The 25,649-nt window shown below is 34.8% G+C and overlaps 6 protein-coding genes across 13 annotated transcripts; 3 read left to right on the top strand and 3 right to left on the bottom strand.

Annotated features, from left to right (window-relative positions):
* Positions 1 to 504: 504 nt before the first annotated feature.
* Positions 505 to 1,763, top strand: Mnat9 (microtubule-associated Nat9). The gene has a single exon (XM_014234566.3). It carries the CDS (start codon positions 1,088 to 1,090, stop codon positions 1,715 to 1,717), a length of 630 nt encoding a protein of 209 aa, XP_014090041.1. The 5' UTR covers positions 505 to 1,087; the 3' UTR covers positions 1,718 to 1,763.
* An 849-nt stretch (positions 1,764 to 2,612) lies between these two features.
* Positions 2,613 to 6,855, bottom strand: Med (Smad/Smad4 homolog Medea). Of its 2 annotated transcripts, XM_036377555.2 has the most exons (10): positions 6,762 to 6,855; positions 5,804 to 6,082; positions 5,463 to 5,734; positions 4,965 to 5,307; positions 4,598 to 4,825; positions 3,780 to 4,391; positions 3,457 to 3,721; positions 3,227 to 3,395; positions 3,040 to 3,166; positions 2,613 to 2,968 (listed from the first exon to the last, which is right to left on the bottom strand). In XM_036377555.2, exons 2-10 carry the CDS (start codon positions 5,877 to 5,879, stop codon positions 2,757 to 2,759), a joined length of 2,304 nt encoding a protein of 767 aa, XP_036233448.2. In that variant the 5' UTR covers positions 5,880 to 6,082; positions 6,762 to 6,855; the 3' UTR covers positions 2,613 to 2,756. The 2 variants fall into 2 exon arrangements, with proteins under 2 accessions (XP_036233448.2, XP_014090035.1); XM_014234560.3 differs by lacking the exons at positions 4,598 to 4,825; positions 6,762 to 6,855 and having other exon boundaries at positions 5,804 to 6,754.
* On the top strand, positions 6,846 to 8,266 carry Unc50 (Unc50 RNA binding protein). The gene is made up of 4 exons (XM_014234565.3): positions 6,846 to 7,343; positions 7,420 to 7,485; positions 7,559 to 7,918; positions 7,975 to 8,266. The coding sequence occupies exons 1-4, from the start codon at positions 7,085 to 7,087 to the stop codon at positions 8,109 to 8,111; spliced, it is 822 nt and encodes a 273-aa protein (XP_014090040.1). The 5' UTR covers positions 6,846 to 7,084; the 3' UTR covers positions 8,112 to 8,266.
* On the bottom strand, positions 8,218 to 9,529 carry mRpL19 (mitochondrial ribosomal protein L19). The gene is made up of 3 exons (XM_014234564.3): positions 9,353 to 9,529; positions 8,982 to 9,287; positions 8,218 to 8,905 (listed from the first exon to the last, which is right to left on the bottom strand). Exons 1-3 carry the CDS (start codon positions 9,414 to 9,416, stop codon positions 8,361 to 8,363), a joined length of 915 nt encoding a protein of 304 aa, XP_014090039.2. The 5' UTR covers positions 9,417 to 9,529; the 3' UTR covers positions 8,218 to 8,360.
* A 736-nt stretch (positions 9,530 to 10,265) lies between these two features.
* Positions 10,266 to 14,722, top strand: TfIIA-L (transcription factor IIA L). Of its 3 annotated transcripts, XM_014234562.3 has the most exons (8): positions 10,266 to 10,636; positions 10,741 to 10,849; positions 11,626 to 11,823; positions 12,549 to 12,557; positions 12,821 to 13,264; positions 13,370 to 13,577; positions 13,737 to 13,981; positions 14,064 to 14,722. In XM_014234562.3, exons 3-8 carry the CDS (start codon positions 11,719 to 11,721, stop codon positions 14,169 to 14,171), a joined length of 1,119 nt encoding a protein of 372 aa, XP_014090037.1. In that variant the 5' UTR covers positions 10,266 to 10,636; positions 10,741 to 10,849; positions 11,626 to 11,718; the 3' UTR covers positions 14,172 to 14,722. The 3 variants fall into 3 exon arrangements, with proteins under 3 accessions (XP_014090037.1, XP_069967076.1, XP_014090038.1); XM_070110975.1 differs by having other exon boundaries at positions 10,266 to 10,849; XM_014234563.3 differs by lacking the exon at positions 12,549 to 12,557 and having other exon boundaries at positions 10,266 to 10,849.
* Positions 14,723 to 15,763: 1,041 nt separating this feature from the next.
* On the bottom strand, positions 15,764 to 25,457 carry woc (without children). 5 transcript variants are annotated; one of them, XM_014234582.3, is made up of 12 exons: positions 24,789 to 25,457; positions 23,386 to 24,453; positions 23,065 to 23,325; positions 22,706 to 22,780; positions 20,707 to 22,514; positions 19,312 to 20,345; positions 18,872 to 19,242; positions 18,518 to 18,643; positions 18,333 to 18,454; positions 18,122 to 18,251; positions 17,942 to 18,041; positions 15,764 to 17,876 (listed from the first exon to the last, which is right to left on the bottom strand). In XM_014234582.3, exons 2-12 carry the CDS (start codon positions 24,401 to 24,403, stop codon positions 17,702 to 17,704), a joined length of 5,220 nt encoding a protein of 1,739 aa, XP_014090057.3. In that variant the 5' UTR covers positions 24,404 to 24,453; positions 24,789 to 25,457; the 3' UTR covers positions 15,764 to 17,701. The 5 variants fall into 5 exon arrangements, with proteins under 5 accessions (XP_014090057.3, XP_014090055.3, XP_014090056.3 ...); XM_014234580.3 differs by having other exon boundaries at positions 24,973 to 25,457; XM_014234581.3 differs by having other exon boundaries at positions 25,167 to 25,457.
* Between the last annotated feature and the right edge of the window lie 192 nt (positions 25,458 to 25,649).

Genomic DNA, 25,649 nt, shown 5'->3' with positions numbered 1-25,649 from the left:
CTTTACAGAAGGAATATGCCACGCAAGTGCATCCGAAGCTGCAAAGGCACGTTACGTCATTACAAATTTCCTTTATGCCTTACAAAATTTACTTTATATGCATTAATACACACCTGCTTATTAATAAAATTTCTTGTGTGAGCAATTTTATCATTAGCATTATAAAATATTCAATATTTTAGGAAGATTGTTTTGCAAATTTATAAACCCTGTCCTCAGTTTTGTTGAATAAGCATTTTCTGCATCCCGCTATTTGACAAGGTTGCTTAATTGCAGCATACATTTTTCTGTGGTGTATATTTATTAATTTACCACAGTTGAAAAGAGGTATAAATATATATCTTAATTATGCTCGAATTTTCCAATTATAGCCGATCCTTTAAGAACATATATTACAATAAACTGATTTTATTTTGAAATAATATTAAAGTTGTTCATAAATTAAAAGAATATAGCAATATGCAACCATTTTCCGGTAAAAAGTCGGCCCTCTTTGGTGCCCATAGAAACCCAACTCTTAGGCGGACTTGACATTTTTCCATGGACACCCGCCAACGCAACTACCGTAATAAGAGTATCGCTAGCGCTCAGCAATAGCCAAGCGACGCTAAAAGTGGAGGAGTGCATAGGAAGGCTGAACCGACTATCAGCTTACAACCGTGTACACCTGATCTGTGTGCCGGGGCATAAAGGGGTAGCCGGAGAATTTTTTGTACCAATACAAGAATGAGAGACATTCATATCTAATTCTATATTTGGCAAAATTTGTGCTATCGATTTTTTTGTCTAAATTGATGATATAAATTTTAAATTAAGTGAAAATGCACGCAATTTAAATTTGTTATTATAAAAATGAAGAGTATGGCATCAACACCAATCATATGTTCTTTATTTATTATTTTATATAGCTTTATTTACATCAGGGATAAAATTTACATGCGATTATGAATTTCATTTGAATGTTTCCGTTTAATTCTGGCTGGTGGTAGTCTTGTTTATTCGTTCGCTTTTTTACCACAACTAATTATAGTGGAAATAAATTTTTCTTACATTTTAAAAAACGACCAAATTTTATACCGACCAAAACATGCGACTGAACGAGAACACAAAAATCATTGGGAAGAAAGTTATTTTAGTACCATACCGTGTAGCACATGTTGAAAAATACCACGAATGGATGAAATCGACGGAACTACAAGAGTTGACTGCTTCAGAGCCCCTCACGCTTCAAGAGGAGTATGAAATGCAACGAAGTTGGCGCGAAGATGAAGATAAATGTACATTTCTTATTTTATGCCGAACTACTTATGAACAAAGTAATGATGAAATTTACTCATTGGTGGGGGATACAAATTTATTCTTAAGAATGGAGAATGGTAGTGAGAAAACAAACGAATGCTATCAAGTGGCTGAAGCAGAGATAATGATAGCAGAACCAGAAGCTCGCGGTAAAGGTTTTGGATGGGAAGCAATGCTTTTGTTTTTGAAATATGCTTTACAAAATTTAAATATTAAAAAATTTGAAGCCAAGATTGGTACCAAAAATGAAAAGTCTTTACGCATGTTCAATAAAATGCACTTCAAAGAGGTATCACGCTCGACTGTATTTGAAGAAGTCACCTTGGTTCTAATGGTCGATGATGAGTGGATCAAATGGTTGGACAGGCAGGTGACTTTGCATTGTGAAAATTACAGAAGTATCGGTTTATGTGGTTAGTAGAAATAAATGATCATAACATTTAATGTAAAATTTGTAAATTGTATTTGGTTTATGATTATTTTGATTATTAAGAAAATATTTATGTACATGTGTATCTAAATCCCAAAAATATTTGATTGTTGGGTATATACTATTTTAATGAGAGTTACAGTGTCTACAATCACATTTTAAGAATATAGAAGTCGAGAAAAATTATGTTATATATTCAAGTTTCTTCGATTGTTAACGGAGAAATTTTTTGGTTGCAAACCTAGAATTCGTTCGAAAACTTGAACTTAAGAATCTTAACTATCCACAAATTCCAAACACTAGTTATGTGTGTCTGTGTCCAACGATACTATATTCAGTATATGAAGTATGAAAAACATTTTGCTTGAAAATTTTAAACAATATTTATAATTTATTTCCTTTTCGATTAATCACAAATGCCTAAAAATAAGATTAAACACTCAAAGAATGTTCACTATGAAGCAAACAATAAAGGCAGAATAATTATCAATTATCAATATTAACTATGGCGATAAAATGATATTCATAAAAAAGTATTGTGTACAAATGAATAACTCAGTAATTTCACAGTACAAAATTATCGTTTACCAAAATTGAAAAATACATATGTATTTAAATTTATATAAAAAGCCATTTTATGCTTTTAATACCTATTGCTTCTTTAATTTACAAAATTCAAAAAAAATAAACGAAATAAAATTGGAGTAAAAAGCTTTTAAAACGGCTGAACTTATATAGATCTACTTCAAAATATTCTTTCTTGAAAGCATAAACCAACATTTTTATGAAAACAAACTGCATGTATTCTTACAATATCCGCTTAAATAATATAATAAATTTGATATTCATTTGTAAGGCTAATAAAAATTAAGAAGCAGTCGTCTTTAGTTTGCCTAATTCTGTATGTTTCTGTTTTCTTTTTTATTTTTGTGATGAACTGAGCAGAATTCAATTATTTACTTATAATTTTTGTATACGTATTAATGTTACTTCAAATATGTATGAATCTGTTTGATTGAGGGCTTGTTTAAGCCATCGCACGTGGACCATCGATTGGCATTCTATGTAACACTTCGTCCAGCAGCTGTAGAGCTCGATGCAAATGCACTTCTATCCAACAAGGTGTCTCCTTAATTGATTGTCTTGGATAATCAGGTCCCCAGCCTTTGACAAAACTTAAACGTAAAATACACAAACGACGTAAATCATCAACACCAATACCAGCAGCAGCGGTAATGTCTAGAAGAGCGAATTTTACAAATAAGAGATTGTAAGTTAAAAACCTAAAGTAATTTATCTCGTTTACTCACTTCGCGGCGCTCCGCCCATTTGTGAACTTGGAAGTCCAGCAACCGCTGCAGCTTGTGCAGCTGCAGCTGCTTGTGCATTTGTCGCCAATGAATGCATTTGTTGATGGCACTGACGCAAATCAAAAACCTACGATTATAAAATTTTGACGTTAAAAAATTATTATTATCTTTTTAATTATTCGCTCACTTTAATACAGGCAACGGGATATATTTTATGTACAGCGTCGCCTGGAGTCCGCCCAGCTTCACGATCGAGATAGTAACTTTGTACAAAAACAGAATTGTCACTGAGACAGCGCAGCCATACGTCCCCTTCACCGCGCAGATCCAGTTGAACCCCTTTGCCAATGTGAAGTCTAGAGAAAAAAGAAAATACATAATAATTAGACATGTGGATACTGATCCGCTGAAACCTACCTGGCCCGTTCCGATTGTTCTGTGCGATGCACATTGCTTAATGCGCCTAGACAAAACCGATTGCCACCCGAAGGATCGACATAACCGTCGATAATGACATTTGGTTTCGCCGATGGCACTTTAAACGTTTCCCCCACCTGTGTGTCTAACTCGAAGTAAGCGATGGAACACCAATATTCTGGAGCTGGCTGACGAGACAACATGCGTGGCTGTTGTTGTTGTTGTTGTTGGTTGCCACTCATATCACCACTCAATGGCGCATTCCCTTTACACAAAAATATACTATAAAAGTGGATCAAGAATATATAATATTTAAACCTTACAATATCCTGTTGAATGTGTTCGTGGATCAGGTGGTTGCATTGATTGCGTGTAGGTGAGTGTACTGGATCCAGTCCACGTACCACCTGCACCCACGGTCCCACCAGATACTACTTGTCCACCAGAATTGGTTTGTGTGGCAGATTGTGGTCCATTGGCTCCAACATTACCGGCACCTCCCACTTGCTGGCTATAATTGGATGGCGCACCGGCACCCGTTACATAACCATTTTGTTGTAGATGGGGAGAATGTGGCTGTTGTACACCACCGCCCGGGCCGGCGTTATTCAATGCAGCATTAAATTTGGCTTCGGCGACATTAGGCATCTGGGATGTTGTTGGCGGACCATAATATGCCCCTTGATTCGGACCAGCTGTTCCCGCACCGCCACTAACATTTACAACGACACCATTATTGCCACCGCCACCAGCGCTCTGAGCTTGCTGCAATGCATCACTTGGAGAGTTTGCTTGAGTATGATGGCCCGCTCCAGTTAAAATATTGCCGTTTGGGCCGTTGACTTGAGGGTTCTGCAATTGAGGCGGGGGAGGCGGGCCCATAACGGGACCCCCGGAGTTCATTGGTCCAGCCAGCGGCATACCATGTGAAACAGCTAACATAAAAGAAAATATTTTATATCATACAGCTTTTAGGCAAAAGTTTCGATTTAATTATTTCGTTGAGATTACGAAACGCGTCAAACAAAAAAATAATATACGCGGTGCAAATGAATGGGCATATAATACATAAATTACTTTTATGATAAATAAATAATATATATGTATAAAAAAAAGAACCAAATAAATTGCAAAAGCTTACAAAGCGAGTGTTGGGAAACTTGGGCCGCGCGCTGTTGCTGTGATTGTGGTGGTTGTGGTTGCGGTGGTTGTGGCTGCGTTTGTGGTACTGGCTGTGGCTGACCCAACCGTGGCGGTGGCGGCACCATCCAAGCACCACGTGGCATACCGCTACCATCGCCAGGTTCAATTTTTGGTATTGTGCGCCCCGCAACGAACATAGAGTTCATTGTGTGATTTGTATCAGCAACTAAAACATTTAATTAACAAAAATGAAAAATGAAAAAAATATACCCATGTCCCGTAATTAATGATAAATATAGTCAATAACAAAAGTGCAAACAAATAGGAATAATGAAAGATTAAAACATATTTGTAAATTATAATACCTCCTCCTTGGGGGTATCCATAGCCAGGACCAACTAATTGTGATGGATGGTGTTGTATTGTACCAATGTCATTTCCATCTATGTCCATGCCTCCCACTAATGGGCCAGCCGAGTATTCATCTTTTACCAAACGACTAGGTCCGGACTGTAGGCTTAGACCAGATAAATCAATGCCTGGTGATACAACTCGCTCATAATGATATGGATTCACGCACACTGAATCACATTTGAGATCAAAAGCATATGCACAGTATTTAACGTGCTTTAATTCATTTTTATGAAGATCTGGCCAACGCCAAATACGTGCATATATAACATGCGGAAAACCTTTTCGCCCTGCAACCTAAAAATATGGATTGAAACAATTGCTTATTAAAAAATAGATCAAGTAAATATGGATATAAACTAAAGTGGTATAATCTTAAAAACAAAAGTAGAAATCAATCATAGTCATATCTATATGTATTTAAGTACAAATGTAATAAATGATGAAATCACCTGCAATCTACCATCAAGCGTTCGCTGGATAGTCACGCATTTGCTGGGATGTGCACCATTTGTTGTGATGGCCGTTATCAGCGAATCCAATTCATCACGCTTTTCTTTTAACTTTTTTACCAGCGATTCTATAGCCCGTTTTGCAAAGCCTTCACTTTCTCCACCTTGCCGATGGCACATTAATGAATGAACAATGCTAAGACATGCATCTGCTGATGTGGGAGCATTTGACGGAGGTGGTGGCATCTGTACCATGTCGCGCACTATTAACGCTAAGAGAATTGACGAAATAGTAATTAGATTTTTATATATATGTGTCTATAAATTAAGTATTTACTTACTATCTTGTGACGGCACTGGTCCGTATAAGTGACCACCAGGTCCACCTGCACCACCCCCGCCCGCTAAGCCCACCATACCTGCGTAGTCCTGGGGAACACCCAGACCGCCCCGGGCATCCACTTTGCCGGTGTTCGGGCTATCGCCGTCACAAAAGCTAAATCCAGATGACGACCACAAATTGACTGCTCTTTTTAGGCGGACACTTAGCCGCCAACGAATCCAGACGGGAAAATACGTATATAAAATTAAAGTAAATAATTTAAGCGTTGCAAATTATTCTGCAATTGAAAGTGAAGGAATTGATTTATTAACACAATTTAGTCTTATGAAAGCACTGCAAGTATTTCAAGTTCTCGCTCTATTCGATTAAAATAAGACCGTAAATTAAGATTCCTCTCTGCTATATTTAATTTTAAGAGTCCACGAATATATTTATTATGTTCATCAGTATATTTTACTACAATAATTTTCTTTTTTCCAGTCTTGTCCTTCGAAAATCATAGCGAAAATTCCCTCACTTCTTTTCTTTCTTATGTTTTATTTCACTTTTTCTTCACGCACACATTTATATGCTGCAGTTCTATTTTTATGCACAATTGAGCGTAACACAGCTTGTGGTCAATTGCAAACAACGCCCGCCTTGCGGCTTAATTTCAAATTCGCAAGTTTGTATTTTTAATTTATTTTTGCTGCTTCTTTACATTCTCACAATTCCAAACAATTTTCTTTGTCCATTGTCAACTGTGTCGCAGTTCGTCACTCGTCGCTCTCCACCATCTACACTCGCAAACGAATCCACAAAAAAAACTACACTAATTAGATACAATTTTCGTGAAACATTTTTCTTTTTTCGCGAGCATTACGGATGCTTCTGTACATAAACGAACCGCGCACAACTGCACGATATTATTAAAAAGATGTTTATACAAATTCCAAACAATTAATTCGCGTATTTACACATAAATTATTATTTTTATCAGACTGCCGCAAAATTTCCCTTGCGTTTTTCTACGAAGAAAATAAATATGGCGCCAGTGCACTTTTTCGTGGAATTCTAATATTAGGAAGTATATGGAAAGTAGTATTAAAAAATACCTTATGATTGACAGCTGTTAGCATGCGAATAATAGGAGAAGTAAAACGATAGATTAGTTTTTGACGTGATGTGTCAGTTTTTATTCAGTAATTTTTGCTAAATTTTGTGAAAATAGTGACATTTAACGGAATATTAAATATTGATATACTATGCAAAACGAATACATTAATTAAAATTATACAAAATGAAGCATTCTACTTCACCCACACCATCACTGGCTGGGTCCAGTTATGCGCCATCATATGCAACATCTCGCGGACAATCGCCACTACCGCCGCCAGCAAATCATACAAGAAATTGTCTATCAGCAACAAGCAAAAGTTACAAATACCTACGGCGATTACTCAAGTTTAACCAAATGGACTTCGAGTTTGCTGTTTGGCAAATGATATATTTGTTTATATCACCGCAAAAAGTTTATAGAAATTTTAACTATAGAAAACGTGAGTGTTACAACTCATTATATACAAGTATGGTGGCAAAATATCAAAATACAAAATATTTATTATATTCATTTAGAGACTAAATCACAATTCGCCAGAGATGATCCTGCTTTTTTAGTTTTACTTGTAGTTTGCCTCTGTGGTAAGATCCTAATTACCGAATGAACATGTTGCAATAGTTGTAATGTCTTTCATACTTCTGATACTCTTAACAGTAACCTCTGTGGTACTCGCATGGACAATGGGACTAAACTTTTTGCAGAGTATTTCATTCATTTTATATGTTGTATTTGTGGATTGCATCTTTGCGGGCATCATTGTAGCTTCGTTTCTCTGGGTAGTAACGAATCGTTACTTGCGCAGCAGTAGTTTAGAACCTGATATCGAATGGGGCTATGCTTTTGATGTTCATTTAAACGCTTTCTTTCCACCACTGATACTGCTACACTTTATTCAGCTGTTTTTCTATGATTGGGTTATAAGCCAGCCATGGTTTTTTTCGCGTTTACTTGGAAACACATTTTGGCTTTGCGGGCTGAGTTATTACATTTACATAACATTTTTAGGCTACAACTGTAAGTATATGTGGATATATATTAACACTAATAATTGAAACATGTATCTCCTTCAGGTATACCACATTTGAAAAACACGCGCCTGATTCTAATACCTTTACCCATAATATTTCTTTTCTATCTGGTGACTGTGATCATTGGCTGGAATGTGACGATTTCATTTATTAATTTTTACAAGTATCGTGTTTACTAGAAATTTACAAAATAAGTTATATACGCATTATTAATAGAATTGTTTATTTATATACTTATAAGAAAGTTCACTACATATTTATGTAGACATAGAAAGATGTGTAATATTGATATTTCTCAGAATATAAACTGAAAGTTTTTATTTACAAAATCGTATTTCAACTTTCGTATATATGATTTAAATTACTCATAGAAAGTACATGTTTATTGATTTTGAAAGAAAAAAACAGTAACTATAATTTGATTAGATCTACGCCAATTTGGTGGGTTTAACAAAAGAACGTTTACGCTTGTTCCGTTTTCGTTGCAATTCAAGGCTGTGCAATTGGGAGTGCACTTCTACAAATATTTCTTTTTGTTCTTCCTCGGGAATTGAAGCGCGATACTGTTTCATCATATCGAATTTTTCCCATGGTTTTTCATGTGCTAATGCCTGTCGACGTTGCTTGTCAGTAATGTACTGGTCCACATTAGCTACTCCCTGTAGGTTCTGCCGTTCCCACCGCTCCAACCATGGTCGTGGGCGCAATACTACTTTAATATCATTTACTGGCACTTCAGCACTATCATCTAAATTCTCCGGTTCTAAATTTAAATCAACAGTGCTATATTCAGGCAATGCGTCGCGTAAATATAGCAGATGGTCATCCAAACGCTTTTCCAGGCGAAGTACTTCAATTTTATGTATAGTTGGATCGTACAACTCGTAACGTACCTCAACACCTTGGTGATCAATAACGTTGCGTAATATGAAACGAGCTCGAAGACCACAACGATCACGATGAATACATATACCTGGAAAATTAAAATTCATATATTTCATTAAAAAAAAGCAGACCCTACAATTACAACAAACAAATTTTGCACTTACCCACGAAACGACTGATTTTACCGGCTGCATGAGGATCAGAGCTTGTTACAGCTAGTATTGAACCGACATAGAATTCCGGAATGTCAATTTTAGTGCGACGGTCTAGCATGTCCATGCGCTCAAGTTTCTCACGCACTGGATTACGCCATTCGACTTTGGGATCCGGTAAAAATTCTGGATAGATAAAACGATAATTTTGTGGAATAACTGATTTACGTCCTTCAATAGACCCTGTAGAGCTTGGCTGACTTTGTTTTTGAATGAAAGGTGGTAATTCATTTGGCTGAGGTTTTGTTGAAAATGTGACTGCATAACAAGTAACAAAAATATATTAAATCGTCATTAATTCTATGTCGATAAATTGTATATACCGATTCTAATAAAACTGTTTCCTTTCTTCCAACTGGGCGTAAGTACACGGTTTGTTATATTCATTTTTAACAAATTGCAATGATTAAATTGAATTTCGATACAATATTCCTCCGGTCTATGGATTGTGGTTATTCTTCTAAGTTCTCTGGTTCAGTAACCTGACATTAAATGTCAAAATAAATCAGATGTTAAATCGTGCTATTACAAAATTGCAATCATTGTAAAGATGCAATTTTGTAATTGCATTTGGAGTGTGGGTGAAATATTTTTTACTTTTTTACTCATTCCGACATGTTATGAATTAAAAAAAATTCTATATTGCATTTCACGTATAATACATTATGTTATAACTATGAAATTACATAGAAAAGGGAAAATTTGTATAAGCTGGGTAGCCAATGAAAGATATGGCATTTTTTATACTAAGTTGGCAACGCGGTTTATTAATGTGTTGGTGACTTGTGCGTCGAAATTCAAGAAATTTCTTTAAATGTTATACTTTAAAAATACATATTTAAAAATAAGTGACTGTCACCCAACAAATATGTGTTGATACAACAAATAGATGTTACAGAACTTTGCATTGTTCAGAATTATTATTTTACAGAAAGGCATCGACTACATGATGCCTATTTACACATATGAGTGTACATGTGTACTACGTCTGTGTGCGTTCATTAAATCTTGATGAAAGTATATAAAGACCGTCATTTCACAAACAGATTTGGCTTCGTGTTGTGCTTTGCGAAGTCTTTTCAGGTGTATTTTTCTCCATGCTGGATGGAATAAGAATGAAAAAGCCATGCGCTAGGATAATATGTTTTCATACTTGTAAACACTGTTCTAATGTGGGGTAAAGGACATTGTAAAAACTTTGTTTTGTCAGCGACTACAAAAGGTAGAATACACAACTGCACACGTGTCAAAGGCCTTGCGACGCTTACGTGAGTGTAAACGAGATAGATAGACCACTAGAAAGGTGGAACTGTCGAAGCAGGCAGTATTCGCGACAATCGTGGGAATTTCTTAGCACGAATTTTGACGAGCCATTCGAAAAGTGCTATTTTATGTGAACAGACGTTATAAACATTACGTTCGTTGATGTTGCATTTCTTAGTAAAATTAAACATTTACTTCAGTTACATGAATTTGTGACTATTTATAGCATCAGCTTAAAGAATTACACGTGCCGCAAGAATAGTGATATTTCAACCACAATAATTTTTCTTTGCAATCTAGTGTTTTGTGCACTCGTGACGATCCGGTATTGCCCCTCCACCGCCGTATGTTTTGCGTTATACCTTTCGTCTTGCTACATATCTAACATTGACACCGCTATTTGTATTGTACTTATTTACATATTCACAATCATTGCTGTTGTAAAAAGACTCATTTCAAAGTTGTGGACTAGTCTTATTTTGTTAGTTCTGTGAGCAGACAACGGCCTCAAACTGGCGGAAAAGAAGGTCGCTTTGACATTATGCCAGACTTCTGTGGTAAGTATGATGAAAATGCAGTGGATATTTTCTGCCAAATCTGAAAGTGGGAGTCTTAGCATATTTCATATTAAACAATTTATTCGCGTACACCACATATGTAGAGATATCAACCGAATTAGTTGTATTTTTGCCACACATATATAAATAAGTTATTTATTGTTGAGTTGTTGTTAATAATAAGGTTAAACTTTTAAGTGAGAACAGGGAAATCTCTACAATGAAATTCTCAATTATTCTTGGATGCGAATATGGTAGGAATTAAAGCACTTTGAATGATTTGCCTTGCTACGAAAGTAAAGGTAACACTCTAAAAAATAAATCAGCTGTTTTGTGTTTACAAAGAATACTTTTAGAATGAATGTTATATTTTATATTATGTATTGTAGTTTAAATTTTTTTAAATTTTGAAATATACATACGACAACATAAACATCAGTACTATAATATTCGGACGAGGAGTTTGAATATGTATATACATCGGATGTACATTTGCCACTACTTGAACAAATGTGCATTACAAGTAAATTGAAGTGCTTCTTGTAATAGTATGGTGTATCAGCTTAAGCGGGAAAAACAAACTGAACTCACTTTAAAACCACTTTCACTTTTATGTTGTGGTTCAGTTTGGCATACATACATACGCGTATGTAAACTTTGCCATAATAATAAATTTATAGTATGAGTAATTTACTACTATCAATTATATCCATGGAAATCATAAATTAATAGCAATTAGTAATTTTTTATTACAACAATCTGTGTATCCTTTTTAGCTAAAAGTGTACTATGCTGTAATCGAAGATGTAATCGCTAATGTGCGCGACGCCTTTCTGGATGAGGGCGTCGACGAACAGGTTTTGCAAGAGATGAAACAAAATTGGCGGGCTAAACTAATGGCAAGCAAAGCTGTGGAAATAAATCCCGAACCTCCAGAACCACAACCGCCACCAATTATAGCCAATAATCCGAAGGTATGGTGCTTGCTTCTATTATTCGTTAAATAAAAGAAAATATTATTAAATTAAAGTAGCTTTATTATTATATAGATCGATTTATTTAAAAATAAAAGTGTGAACATTTTTGTCAGCCAAAATCGTATAGACATTTTGCAATCGGCTATTAATTTTCTTTTATATTAAAGACATTGAAAATGTTAAATATGTTAAGTTGTCCTAAATTCATATTATAATTTTAGTATTGTTAATAGTGTGCATTATACACGTTCGACAAGTTCAGTTCAGTTCTGTTCAAAAAGTAATTTTATTATATTCTTTATTATTAACTAAGAACTCTAAACAGTTCTGTGATTCTTGATATTTTAAAGGAATATACGAATAATTAATTAAATGATATAACACCTTTTTCTCCCCAATTTCTCTTCGTGATTTCTACTGAAACAACAAATGCTACAAATACTTATAAATATCACGTTTACACATATATTTTATAACCGGAATTTATATAACGAAACATAATTTACTTTGCCAAATATTGACCATTTAAATACGTTCCAATTTGAATATTGCTCAATGAATTCGTCAACCTATGTTTGTATGTGTTCGGCTGTGCATTTTACATTAACATACTTATTCCTACGAAACTAATGCAACACAATATTATTACAACAAAACCACATTTGCAACACTTCTTGGATACTACCACATATGATCCATTGATGGAACTTTTACTCACATAGCCATCAAAGGTAATTGAGTCACTCAACTTGTTGTATATATGAGTAATATATAAACATTTTTATATGATCCATATCCACATTTTTATAACATCCCCAATTTCGGCTAACCGTTTGATAGATTTTAATCCAAAATTGTTTTTAATTTTATTACATATCTACAGTTTATTTGAAAATTCCAAATTTCCTTCAAACAGTCCCTCTATCCAAAAGTTGTCTTACACTTATTTCTTGTTGCAAACTAATAAGATAATTTTTCCAAACGATGCTTATAGGCTGCCACCGCCAAAGCTAAGAAAGCAGCAGCGGCTGCCGCTGCAGCTGCAGCTCAACAAAACAGCAGTAATAGTGCAACGAGTAGTGGCACTAACGCTAATGCGTCCAGCGATATAAAACCAAGCATTACGCAGCTACAGTCGAACATGGTAAATGGAGCTGGTACTATCGTTGGTCCGACCACATCGGCCGCAGCCAACAACTCGGCCGCAATGAATGGAGGTCTTAAACAGGAGCTGGGAAAATCAGTGTCGACGCTAAGCGGCGGATTGGGCAACAGCTTACAGAAATCGAATGTGATTGGCAACGCGCAAACAGGTGCAACACCTGTAGCTTCTTCGTCAGGAATAGGCGGTGGTGTAGGTGGCTCACAGCAACAATCAACAAATTCCACCATACCGATTGTAGCCACACTTGATCCTAATCGCATTATGCCTGTAAACGTGAGTAACACTTCCATTATTGAAAAAAAAAGAATAACGTTTAGCAAGTTTGAATCTTTATATATGGAATATAAATATATTGAGAACCTTTATTTTGCAATCCAGATAACATTACCCGCTCAAACTGGCTCCATGAACACAGAATCTCGCGTACTCACCATACACGTGCCAGCATCGGCGCTTCAAGATAATCAACTAACACAAATATTGACCGCGCATTTAATTTCGTCTATAATGTCGTTGCCAACAACGCTGGCCTCCTCGGTGCTGCAGCAGCACGTGAATGCGGCACTCATAAATAGCAACATGCAGAGTAAGTACAAGTAAAGGGCAACTATTATATATGTATATAAGGGTGACTATTTTTAACAAAGCACATTAAGTAATTGATCGCCTTATAGTTTTTATGTTTCTATTATATATATGGCACATGTGTATGTAGTTGTTAATGTCGTAATTTTTAAATTTTCAGAAAGTTTTAATGCTTCAAAGCAACTTGATGGCGCTGTAGACACTTCAGACGAAGATGAAAGTGAAGAAAGCGATGATAACATGGACAATGATGATGACGATGATTTAGATAAAGACGATGACGAGGACGCGGAAAACGACGGTGGCGCTGAAGAAGAACCGCTCAACAGTGATGATGATGTGACGGACGAGGATGCCAGCGATGTATTCGAAACGGATAACGTTATCGTTTGTCAGTATGATAAGGTAAGCTGTTGATCTTATTATTTATCAGCATTTATTTTGGCAATCATGGATATTCTATGTGTATTTTCATTTGGTTTTACAGATCACACGTTCACGCAACAAATGGAAGTTTTACCTTAAGGATGGTATTATGAACATAGGTGGGAAAGATTATGTATTCCAAAAGTCCAATGGGGACGCGGAGTGGTAAAAACCAATACCACAAGACAGTCAAGTTATTTGCTACTTTTAATGCTACCACACATTTGCTTTCTGTAATTTTTGAGCAATTGTTCATGCCAAAAGACAAACATTTTTAATTTACTATTGTTATTAATTTACGTTGAATATATTAAGTTCGACATATTTCGCCGACAGACAAAAACCAATAAAGATTTATATGCACCATTGATTTGAGCAGAAATTCCAGTTTGAAAGCCTCTTTCCCAAGCATAATTGCACGCAAATGGAAATAGTTAAGCATGTGTATATATTTTTCTGCATTGTAAGAATACCTGATTGATGATAAACAGTTGAAAGTGCATTGATAACAACAGCAAACCAAACAAATATTTACACAAAATTCGTTATAGATTAGAAAAGTAAAAGCAAAAATGGGATTGATGAGAAAACACATTTACTCTTACATAAAAACGTAATAACTTTGCATTGTTACAAAATTTAACAAAGCTGAAAATAGCTATTTATGTATCTTATTTACACTATTACAAAATAAAAATATCAAATTCAATGCTATAAGAATTGTTCTCTCTTTTGGAAATAATTTTGAAATCCTCGACAGTAGCACCATGCCTATCAGCTGTAAGCACTTTTATCTTATAAGATTTTGTTTTATACAAAATACAACATACATATGTATATAGGTACATACGTGTGTATATTTTTGTTACAACTTCTCGAGGAAACAACCTCAGAAGTATATCCAATGCCGTAGAAGGAAAACCGGGTCTAGTGATGAATGTAGGGAATTGTTTAAGTAAAAAGACATAAAACCCCTTCTTAAGAACTCCGTGTTCGGGAAGAATTGTTTCCGATCTACCCCTCTCTCCCCTTCACTGAGTATATCAATCTCTCTTAATAGCAGAAATATTTTTAGGTATGGTGCAGAGTCGAAAATCGAATTCAAAATTTAAAATTTTGCACTTTTTTTATTATTAATATTTATTAGTATACTTTTTGGGAACCTTTTTACGAAAAAGTCGGTTAATTTATTATTGTAAAATTAAAAATTTGACAAATTTGCAAAAATTTGATTTTGAAAAATAAAAAATTTCCAGCGTTACCTCGTAAATTATTTGTAGAAATAGCTTTCAAAATTTTAATACGCTCATTGCAGTAGCTTTGAAGTTATGAGGGGCACCGACTTTGAAAACGTGAGTTAGCGGGAAAACGCTTTAAAGTCTTGAAATCTGATGTAGAACGTTTATAAGACAGGCATAAAGTCCACTTAACACAAACTTCTTGAGATATTATGCATTCATCAATTCAGCAAGTCAAACAAAAAAAAAACCCTATTCGCCAAAACTATAATATATTAAAATCATTGATTGGTAATTAATTTTAATTTTAATTGTATCCTTTAAAATGTACAGATTAATAGCTTATGAAACTAATTAAAAACAAAAAAAAACATCTGCATTCTTAAATTTACTCTTCGAATACAATCTCCATTCTCAAATTATTACGATTGTTAAAATACTACATTCATATTGTTGTTGTATTTAAAATATTTCATTACAGATATTTTTTCACTTGATTTTTTTTTATTTAATTTTATTATTATTATTAGACACAAAACACATAAATTACTAACTGTGCTTAATAGGGACAACAACATTATTTCGTTGCGTGCTTGTTAATTTCATACATTGTTTTTCATTATACCATATACGCTTACTATTAACTATATAAAAATATATGTGCTTTTTAAACTTCTCAGTTTTCCTTTTAGTGTCCATCGGTGTCTGTTCATTTTTTATGACTACAAATATTTTGTTATATAATATTTGCAAATGTGTTGAATAGACAAACTCTATTTAAAATAGCTATAAACGGAAAATAAATCATATATGGCTTATAGTGATTACAAGAGCAGCAATGAGCGTAAACATATCCAGTTACAAAAGTTAACAATAATTCAAAATTGAAATTGAATAAGTTCTCAAAGACACATAAAACCACTAGTGTTGAATAAATCAATCAATCTATCTTGTGGTGCACTTATGAGCAAATTGTTTTTATTATTTTATTATCCCGTTTCCTATATTTTTTAAATTCTACACTTTTAATTTATCAGCAATATTTTAATATATAGCAATTGCTGTTAAAGTGCATGACGTTGAAATAAGTTTCTTTCGAAATACAGATAATATAGCTGTGCTGCCTTTCGGGTTTTATCGATTTTGAAAAAGAAAAATGCGAAAATGGACCAAATATTAATGAAATATACGTTAACAAATAAAATATCCGAGCAAATATATATGTACATGTATATATGTGGCATTTCAATTTCGTCTGTGACTTTATTTACTTGATCATAATAATAATAACAATGTTCAATTTTAAATATAAGCCTAAAATTAATAAAATACAGCTCGCTATTTTATCAACACATTAATAATAATCCTTTTCATTTAAATATGATTAACCATACTTTAATATAAACCAAAATTAAATTGAAATTATTTGATTTAATTGGTTAACTTTTTAGCACATTGTTTGTAAAATTCTTAAACATACAAAACACGCTCACCAAACCCCAATACAAAAGAATGCAGCAAGTGCCATACATATTTTTTTTATTTAAAATTAAAGAGTGTCGATATTAGCAATAAGGTTAAAATAACTCTATATTATATATTTATATAACTGTTCTCAAGTGGGGAAGTAGGATTTTAAAATTGTTTATGGCCTAACTATTCATCGAATTTTTTTGTGAGACTTGTGTGTGTGACGCATTTTTCTGTACACTTTCAGGATTTCTCTACTTTGCGATTTGGTTAGCCAAACTTTTTTTTATATAATTTGTGTCGACTTCTAAATGCATAAAATATATTGAAAAATAAAGAAATGCTGCTACGCAAATTTACTTCCATGCCACGTGTTAACTTATGTTATATGATTCGAAATTTATTCAATCTTCAACTTTTAGTTACATATTTGCAAAGCAATTTTTAGTGCCTTTTCTCACCATTGATTTGTGCAGATGGCTAAACTAAATCTAAACAACACATTTCCATACAAATAAAAAAATATTTCATATTCGTACAAACACTAAGTAATTATGTGTGTATCTTTAATTTTTTTATCGATTCCATATATGTTTGTATGTTTAATATTCAGAAAATTATTATCTCACTATTTTTACTTTGATATTAGTACATTATACATATGTATAATAAATTATAAATATTTTATCAGTTATAGCAATTATATACCAATATCGTTTCCTTATTTAATTGCCTGAAGCTAACTGGATGCATACACGATAGAAAGACGCTGTACTACATCTGTCTCAGTAAATAAGAACTAAGAACTTTAGTCAAGTTGCGCTTTCCTGTTTTACCCTAGAGGCGGAAATAAACAGCGCAATGCATTAATGGCCGTCTGCAGCGCTGAATGCTGTTGTTGGTTTGAATGGCTGCGGTTATGACTATTAGAGATTGGTGTGTTGGTGTTATTTGTGCTGCTGCTGCTGCTGCTCGGCAAAACTACATCGTATTAACTCGTCAGCAGTGCGATGTTGATCTCCTTAACCATCTTGACACGATGCAGCATCTTTTGTAATGACTCCTGACTAAGCGCTTGGGTGGAATACCAAACCGGCGAGTCGGGTACACAAGAACGTTCAGGTTGTAAATAAAATACATCATTGCGTGTTTTTACGCTTTCAGGACTACAAAAATCGTTGAAAATTATTAGTAGTTTTGTTTTAGTTGAGAAATTTGTTTAGCGACTTACCATTTGGAGAGGTAAAACTCATAGAGGCGGACTGGGCAGCGCAAAGGATTTTCTTCGTTCTCTTGCTGTTCATAAACCTTTTTCTTACGAGGGTTAGCATCTGCAAAAATAAGTTAAAAATTTAATACATATGCTGTAAAGTTCTGATTTTTTTTTTTTGGTTTTTATAAAAACACTTACCAAGACCAGCTTGTGGCGGATAGAAACGTAGAAGTACATTTCTAGTACCTGGCATTTTAGCATTTTGGGCTGAGCGTTTCCAATGTTTCATTATGTGAGAGAAGGATAGTTGCATGTGCTCTTCTACCGTCTATGAGTTAAAAAAAATCGAAAGATTTCAAATTACAATTATACCCGGCTTACAACAATAGATTTGTTTCATGTTACAAACCGTCAAATTGAAGTGTTTTGTATTAAAAAACATAAGTGTACTGAGTAGAACATGTGGTGAATGAGCGCCCAGCTGTTTACACTCCCATAAATGTTCCTCTTCAACACGGGTCACAATGTACTCTGTAATCGAAATAGTTATTTTTAAATAATATAGTACTTATAATAAAAAAATCAACTGCTTACGTGAATCATTGTAGAGGACTGAAAATTTACGGGCCACTTCATCCAAACAGTCGGTAAAACGTTCATAGTATGGATCCGTGAATATATTATCAATTCTGCCATTTTCGTACAGATATTGCTGGATTCCTAACAAAGCATATAAGCACAAAATTTGTAATTAAAAATTCTTTATAGGTTGCACAGTATTTTAATTTATAAAAAAATATTTATTTATTATTATCTCTAATTAATATTTCAAATTAATTTATATTAAATTACGTACAAGTTCTTCAAAAGTTATATAAGTGTGTGCACCCACCTTACAATTGACGTACAATTACATAAAGATATAAAATAGTATTATATTTAACTTACCTAAAACCAAGTAGTATATAGTATCTGGAGCATATTCAGTGCCATTTGGCTTACGCACCTCTTTTACAAACAAACACAGAGAATAGTTTAATTCGTCTGCAGTCATTTGCAAAAGCTCCGTTTTGAATGGTCGACGTCTAGTCGTACTTTTTTCGATGTCGGCATTCTTTGTCATTACCCATTGCTTCCACGCGTTCACACCAAAAGTGTACTTCAAACACATATTGGCGTCAGGTTTTTCTACAGGTTGAATGGGTTGTGGTGGTGGTTGAGATGGTTCTATATCCAGCCTAGAACGTTTCACTGGTGAACGGTTATTACTTCGAGGTGATACTGGTGAAGTTAAACCACCGCGTTTACGTCCACGTCCACTGATATAAAAGAGATTTATGTTAATATTGTAATAATATATTATCTTAATTTATCAATCATCAACCAACCGTTGTGTTTCCATTATATGGTGAGGTTGCTGTTGCATATGGTGAGCACTCATATGGCTTATAGAATCATCGTGTCCCACCATACCTGGTGGTGGATTTGTTATCTCACTAGCAGTCATGGCCGATTCAAGATCAACGGCAGGCTGACCGTACTCACCAGTTGCCATTTTTAATGCCATCTGTAGTACTTCTTCACCATATGAATTGTTAGTCACTTCAACAGGTTGTACATCGTTATTGTATTGTAACGGAACCAAGCTCGGTTCAGTTTTTACTTCATCTTCTGAATCCGAATCAGATTCGTGTTTTTCTTCGGCTACCATCTCAGCCATCATAAGCAATTCAGCTTCAAATGGATCGGCTGGCATTTTATCTTGAATTTTTTTAATTTCCTTAAGTATACCTTGAGCCGAATTTCGTGTAGTGGGTATAAATATTGGTACGGGTATTGGTAATGGTATTGGTACTGGTACCGGGAACGGTGCCGAATACATGTACATTGGTTGTGGCACATAAATAGGCACAGGTATTGGTATTAGCACCTTGTTGGAGTAGTCCTTGCCAGTTTGTGTAGCTGTATTCGTCGTGTTTGGCGTAGTTTGAAAACCGACTGTAACTGTTTGTGGTTTACAACTGGTCTGCACATTTCGAACAGCAGGTGGATATGGTGGCACAGCAATAATTCTCGTTTCCCCAACTCCTTTTTCAATATGGCCAGACACAGAAATACTCTGTCCTCGCTTACCTATTGACTTAGCATTTGTCGTTGGCAGATCCATAGGTGGTGGAGATGGAGACGCACTATAGTCTATTTGCTTTCTCGGACGACCCCTAGAGGGTACATTCATAGGTGTGGTTAATTGTGGCATAGGTGGTGGCGAATCTAACTTTCGACCTCTACCTCTGCCTCGGCGTACGGTTACGTTACCAATCATTGTTTCGGTCTCACCACTTGCTAGAGAAGAAACCGTTGATATAACTGGCATTGTAGGCCCCTTTTTTCCTACAGGGGTTGTTTTTGCAGGAAGTTTGATCTGCAACAAATTATATATTAATTTAAAATCTAAAACTGTTGCTCTCTAACTGAAAAATAAATCAAGGTTAGGTTTTTTAAACAGCAAATATAACGATACTTGCACAAACTATTTACTAGAGAGGGATGGCAATATTTTTATATTCAATCTACTACATTAGATAAATTGTAAATAATAGATACCAAACAAGGTACAATATAATTAAATAATCTATCAAATATTTATGAGCAGTATATACTTAAACTATATTAATTTAATATTTAGTTTGAAGTAGTTGAAATTGGAAAAAAAAAATTATACCGAAACGGTTTTTTTTTTTTGCCCTAAAAATATAAGCTGTTTAAGATTATATTATTTTTACCTGTATTTGTGGTTTGGTTTGTTGTGGCATCTTTAGTTTTACCCTCTTAGGCAATCCTGTGGGAAAAGGTACATTGCTTTTGTTAGATCCGGCTTGTGTCACTGTAGTGGTCTGTTGGGTCGATGGTGAATCATTTTCCAAAGTAAGCGGTGCTCTTGCAAACTGACTTTGAAACTGCATAACACACTGGTATGTGCAAAAATTACGCATCGAAGCATCCGACATTGTGAGGTGATATTGTGGTGTAGCGGAAGTGTTGCAATTGTCACAATTGGCAACAGTGCGTGAAAAAGCATTAATAGATACACCGTACAAAGTTAAACAATTTAGAGAACACATTAGAATTTCTTGTGCATCTTGCTGTTTGTAGATCATATCGAAATTATATTTCTTTACTTTGCACCATTGACATGAGACAATACGCCGATTAACAATTATATACACATTAAGACAAACGCGTGTACAAAACACTTTAGTTCGTCTTTCTGTATATATGGTATATGACTCTGAGCCTTTGCGTTCAAAATACTTGGAACACATAGCACATTGATCGGCCACTATATTGCTTACGAATTTGAAAGCCGAAAAGCATGGATTTGAACAGAAATTATGTTCTTTACCATCTAGCATAATTTCGACACGCACTGGTTTATCATTATTACACACAGCACAAGTATCGTTACGTAGTTTCTTTTTGGGATTACACATGCTATCGTAACGTCGCATACAGGCCTGTGAACAAAAATCTTTAAATTGTTCCTTGTCACCCACTGGTGCAAGAAAGCCCTCACTGCCCGAAGAAATATCCTTTTGACAACACGAACATGTTTTTAAACCTTTTTTAAACTCATTAAGACAAGCTGCACAGCAAAATTGACGAATATCAAAACCGAAGCGTACACAATATTTACCGAGGGCAGGATGTGGTACTTCTCCATGACATGTTTGACAATTAGCACCGATTGTGCGTTGGTACTTGCCGAGGCAAATTTCATTGCAGAAATCCATCGTTTCCCACAGTAAATTTTTGTCGCCTAACGTTACTTCATTGAAACATTCAGCACAACGACGCATAAAACTAGCATTTCTCTCTAATCGTGCTGCCTCCGCTTCCGCAGAGGTACGAGCTACTACACCCGTATCTCGTGGACCTTTTGTCTTTGTCGCTGCAGCAATACTGGGGGCAACGGTCGAGACCCCCGCTGAAGACGTTGCCGTTGTTGGTAAAGTGGAACCTATGTTACGCACACGGATTGAATGTCGTTTCAATTTAAATTTTTCAGGCTCCTCTGAATTTAAAAGGTTGTAACAAATATCGTTACAAATGTAGTGGTACTCGTCATCTTGACGGAAAAAGTATTTACATAATTTTGCTTCCTTGCACTGTAAACATGTGTGACAGTTTGCATCTTTCTCTGCAACAGCAGAATTTTCTGCAGGCTCGATGGGTGCACTCCCATCAATTTCATTATCTATAGCATCGGCGTCCTTTTCTTCATTCGTTAACTCTTCGATAAGAAACTTTTTCCTTCGAATGAAATACTTTCCAGGATGAGCTGATAAAATGGCATCGCAGCAATTTTGGTCACATAAATAGTCAAAATTACCGCTTTCGGGGTTCTTAAATCGAAAGCCACACATTTTTTCGTTATCACACTGTATACATTTTTGTGTTGATGAAATAATCCAAGCAATGATAATTTTTTGTGATGACCCCATTTCCGTTGTATTTGTTTGCATTTCTTCTAATAAAGGTTCGTCAGCGTCAGGCGCTTCTCCTATATCTTCTGCTGTGTTTAGCTGCATTCCTAAATAAATATAAATTATACATTAGTTTTACAATTAATTAATTCGATTTAAAAATTAAAATGTTATATTTACAAAATTCTTAACTTACGTTAATAGAATGTTAAGCTTTACTATAAGTAATTATGATAGTTTACATTCATCAAGTACGATAAGACAAATATTATTTTAATAAATAGTATTAGGCGCTCACCTTCGCTGCTGCCACTGCCAGCATCAGCGGCTTCAGCTTCAGCTCCAGCTGATTCAGCTTGAGCTTTGGCTTCGACTATCCAAAAAAAAAAAAAGAATTTTTTAAATTTACACTATTGAATTACAGCTATGTTATCTAATGAATAGCTGAAAGTGAAACTTATACCATACTAACACTCAATATTTTACAAAAAGAAAAATAATACGCTTTTGAACAATATTTGTAGACAACTTAATAAATTTAGAATAACACAAAGAAATACTAGGGTTTAACTATCAACCAAAATTTTACTTATAAAACAACATAGATACATAATCGACAATGTTTTAAAAATATCAAACCTTTGCATTCGGACTCACCTCTAGCGTCACACAACTCGGAGTCATCTTCAATGGCAGCTGAGGTATTTTTTTCTGAAATCGAATTTTCTTCAACTACTGCGGCATCACCAGTGTCTGCTTCTATATCTCTTTGTTTTTGAGCCTCTGCATCCTCTTTTTCGGCATTTTCCCGAGCCAAAATAGCTTGTTCTTTTTCCGCTTGTGTTACTTCAGTCTCAGGGTCATCTGGTATAAGACAAATATCCGAATCTTCTGGTTCTTGGACGTTCTCAACTGGTTCTAAAAACATATCGAACCTTTAGTAATTGTTAATTTGAAATCATAAATGTGCATACTTACCATCTTCCCGTTCAGTTTCATGTTCAGGTTCAGGTTCAGGTTCTTCACTTGTAACTATTTCCGCGATTTTATTTGTGGCATCGGCATTCTCTTCGGTAGCATCGAGTTGCTTGCTATTGTCACCACCTAAATAAGCAATTTCGTCCTCTTCATTCTTGTTTTCTTCTTCTTGGGCTTCTACATCAACATCCGGTTTTTTTTCTTTAGCATCACTCTCAGGTTTACTATTCTCATTACAAGGCTCATCGTCTTCCAGGGCTTCCATACTGATATCTTGCTGTTCAGCAGTAATATCATGACTTTCTTCGTCAATTGATTTCTCTGTAGCTTTTTTATCATTTTCATCTTCAATAGCAGCACTTGTTATTAAATTTTCTTCAGGCGAGTTAGTGATTGATGGCATATCCACATCTCCATCTATCGTTTGCAAATCGACCCCAGGTTCATCCATTCCTCCATTATCAGCTTGATTATCCGCATCCTTTGTTTCAATCGCTTTGTCAACGGGTTCCACAGAAGCATCTAACTCTTCTGTTGCTGTTGGCAAAGTCATGTCTGACTCGCCCAACATATCGGATTCATCAGTGGCTGCATTATGACCTCCACCAGATACATTAGCATCCACTTCTTCGAAATCTGTGGACTCTTGAGTTTTATTGTCTACTGTGTCAGGTTCTTTGTTTTCTTCTTCATTGACACCTTCACACTCAACACCACCACCCTCATCCCCATCGTATGCGCCACTAGCCAACTTCTCCTGTGGGCTACTCCCTTCATCTTTGGGTACACCTGAAGAAGTTCCATTTGAGTTTTCATCTACGTCAAATGAACCTTCCGAAATTTGTTCGAAATCCTCGTCGTTATTTCCGTCTTCAGTATCTTTCGTGACGTCACCATCCACGACTTTGTCGATTGAGGCTTGTGATGTGTCTTCATCTAATTTCGGTGGCTCTGACTCGGGTCGAGCACTAGACTCAGCGTCAGTGTGAAATGAGTCTAAACTTGAAATTTCCTCCATTTGAACACGGTTGATTGATATTTTAATTGTAAGCAAATCTTAAACATTAACTAAAACACAAAAGTTTATTTATAAATATGAATTATAAACGAAATGAATATGAAATGATGAAAAATCACGACTTATGGCAAACAATGTCTTTCCGACTAACAAATATATTAATTATTAGCATAATTGTTTAAAAGTTTAAATTGTCTTGCTATACAAATATTTTCCCGCCGTTACAATACAAAACATCATATACATACATAAATGATGTTTGGATGAACTTGGTAGAATCAATAATTGATTTAAGCCCACCAAAGAGAAAACTTGTTTACGTTATAAAAAGAGATTTATTTTAACCAATATATAAAAGTAATCACAGTAATTTTAATAAACTAACATAATTTGTAGGCCGACCCATGGGTATCGAGGTGTATGCACAGTGTGGCTACCCTGAAAGTACAGCACGCACAGTGGGAGCAAATACTTGTACAAATACCACATTGACTGCCAAACCGTCCCCCTCACAGGTGAAATACACTTTTAATACCGGCGACATTTTTATTATACACATATGCACAAACCTTTCAATTGGTGAAAACTTAAATCAAATATTTTGTCCTCGTAATAAATAGCTTCTACTTTTGCTTCAAACGAATTTTACTGATTGCACGATATAATACGACTTTCAACAGAAACAGCCCAAGATACGGAATGAGGCGGAAAAGTAATGACACAGGAACGAAACGATTTGTCGATCTCGAGAACTAAAACTCACTTTTGTTGTCAATTTTAGATTTCCACAACGTTTTTAACACTTTTATAATAAACGTGACTTAATAATTTTGATGACAACAATATTTGTTAAAACTGAACTTTATGTTTACAATTGTTTTGCAGAATTCGCGCTCAAAACCTTTACACAAAAACGTTGTAAATAAGCGCAAAATTGTGGTTTACCTCCAATCGGCTTTGCAAGAAACATAACTCTATCAATTTCCAACAGTGTGGCTGTATTCTACTGTGGAAAATGGCGCAAGTAAAGTTGTCAATGCTGGAGGTGTTCGGAAAGTTATTAGGCAAAAACATTTATCATTTCTTTTATATTAAGTATTTGTCGTTATAAATAGCGCAATAAACTTAATAATTACATTAAATATATATATTATCTTCATCAAGCAGTATTAAGTAAATTACTTTGAATTTCCTAACTTAGCTAATAAACTGCCATAGTTTATTCCTTTTTGTAATAGATTAATGA

Source organism: Bactrocera oleae, chromosome 2 (assembly GCF_042242935.1).
Source record: "Bactrocera oleae isolate idBacOlea1 chromosome 2, idBacOlea1, whole genome shotgun sequence".
In the NCBI taxonomy this organism is placed as follows: domain Eukaryota; kingdom Metazoa; phylum Arthropoda; class Insecta; order Diptera; family Tephritidae; genus Bactrocera; species Bactrocera oleae.
The sequence above is the reverse complement of the archived record's forward strand: the minus strand, read 5'-3'. Positions and strand labels throughout refer to the sequence as shown.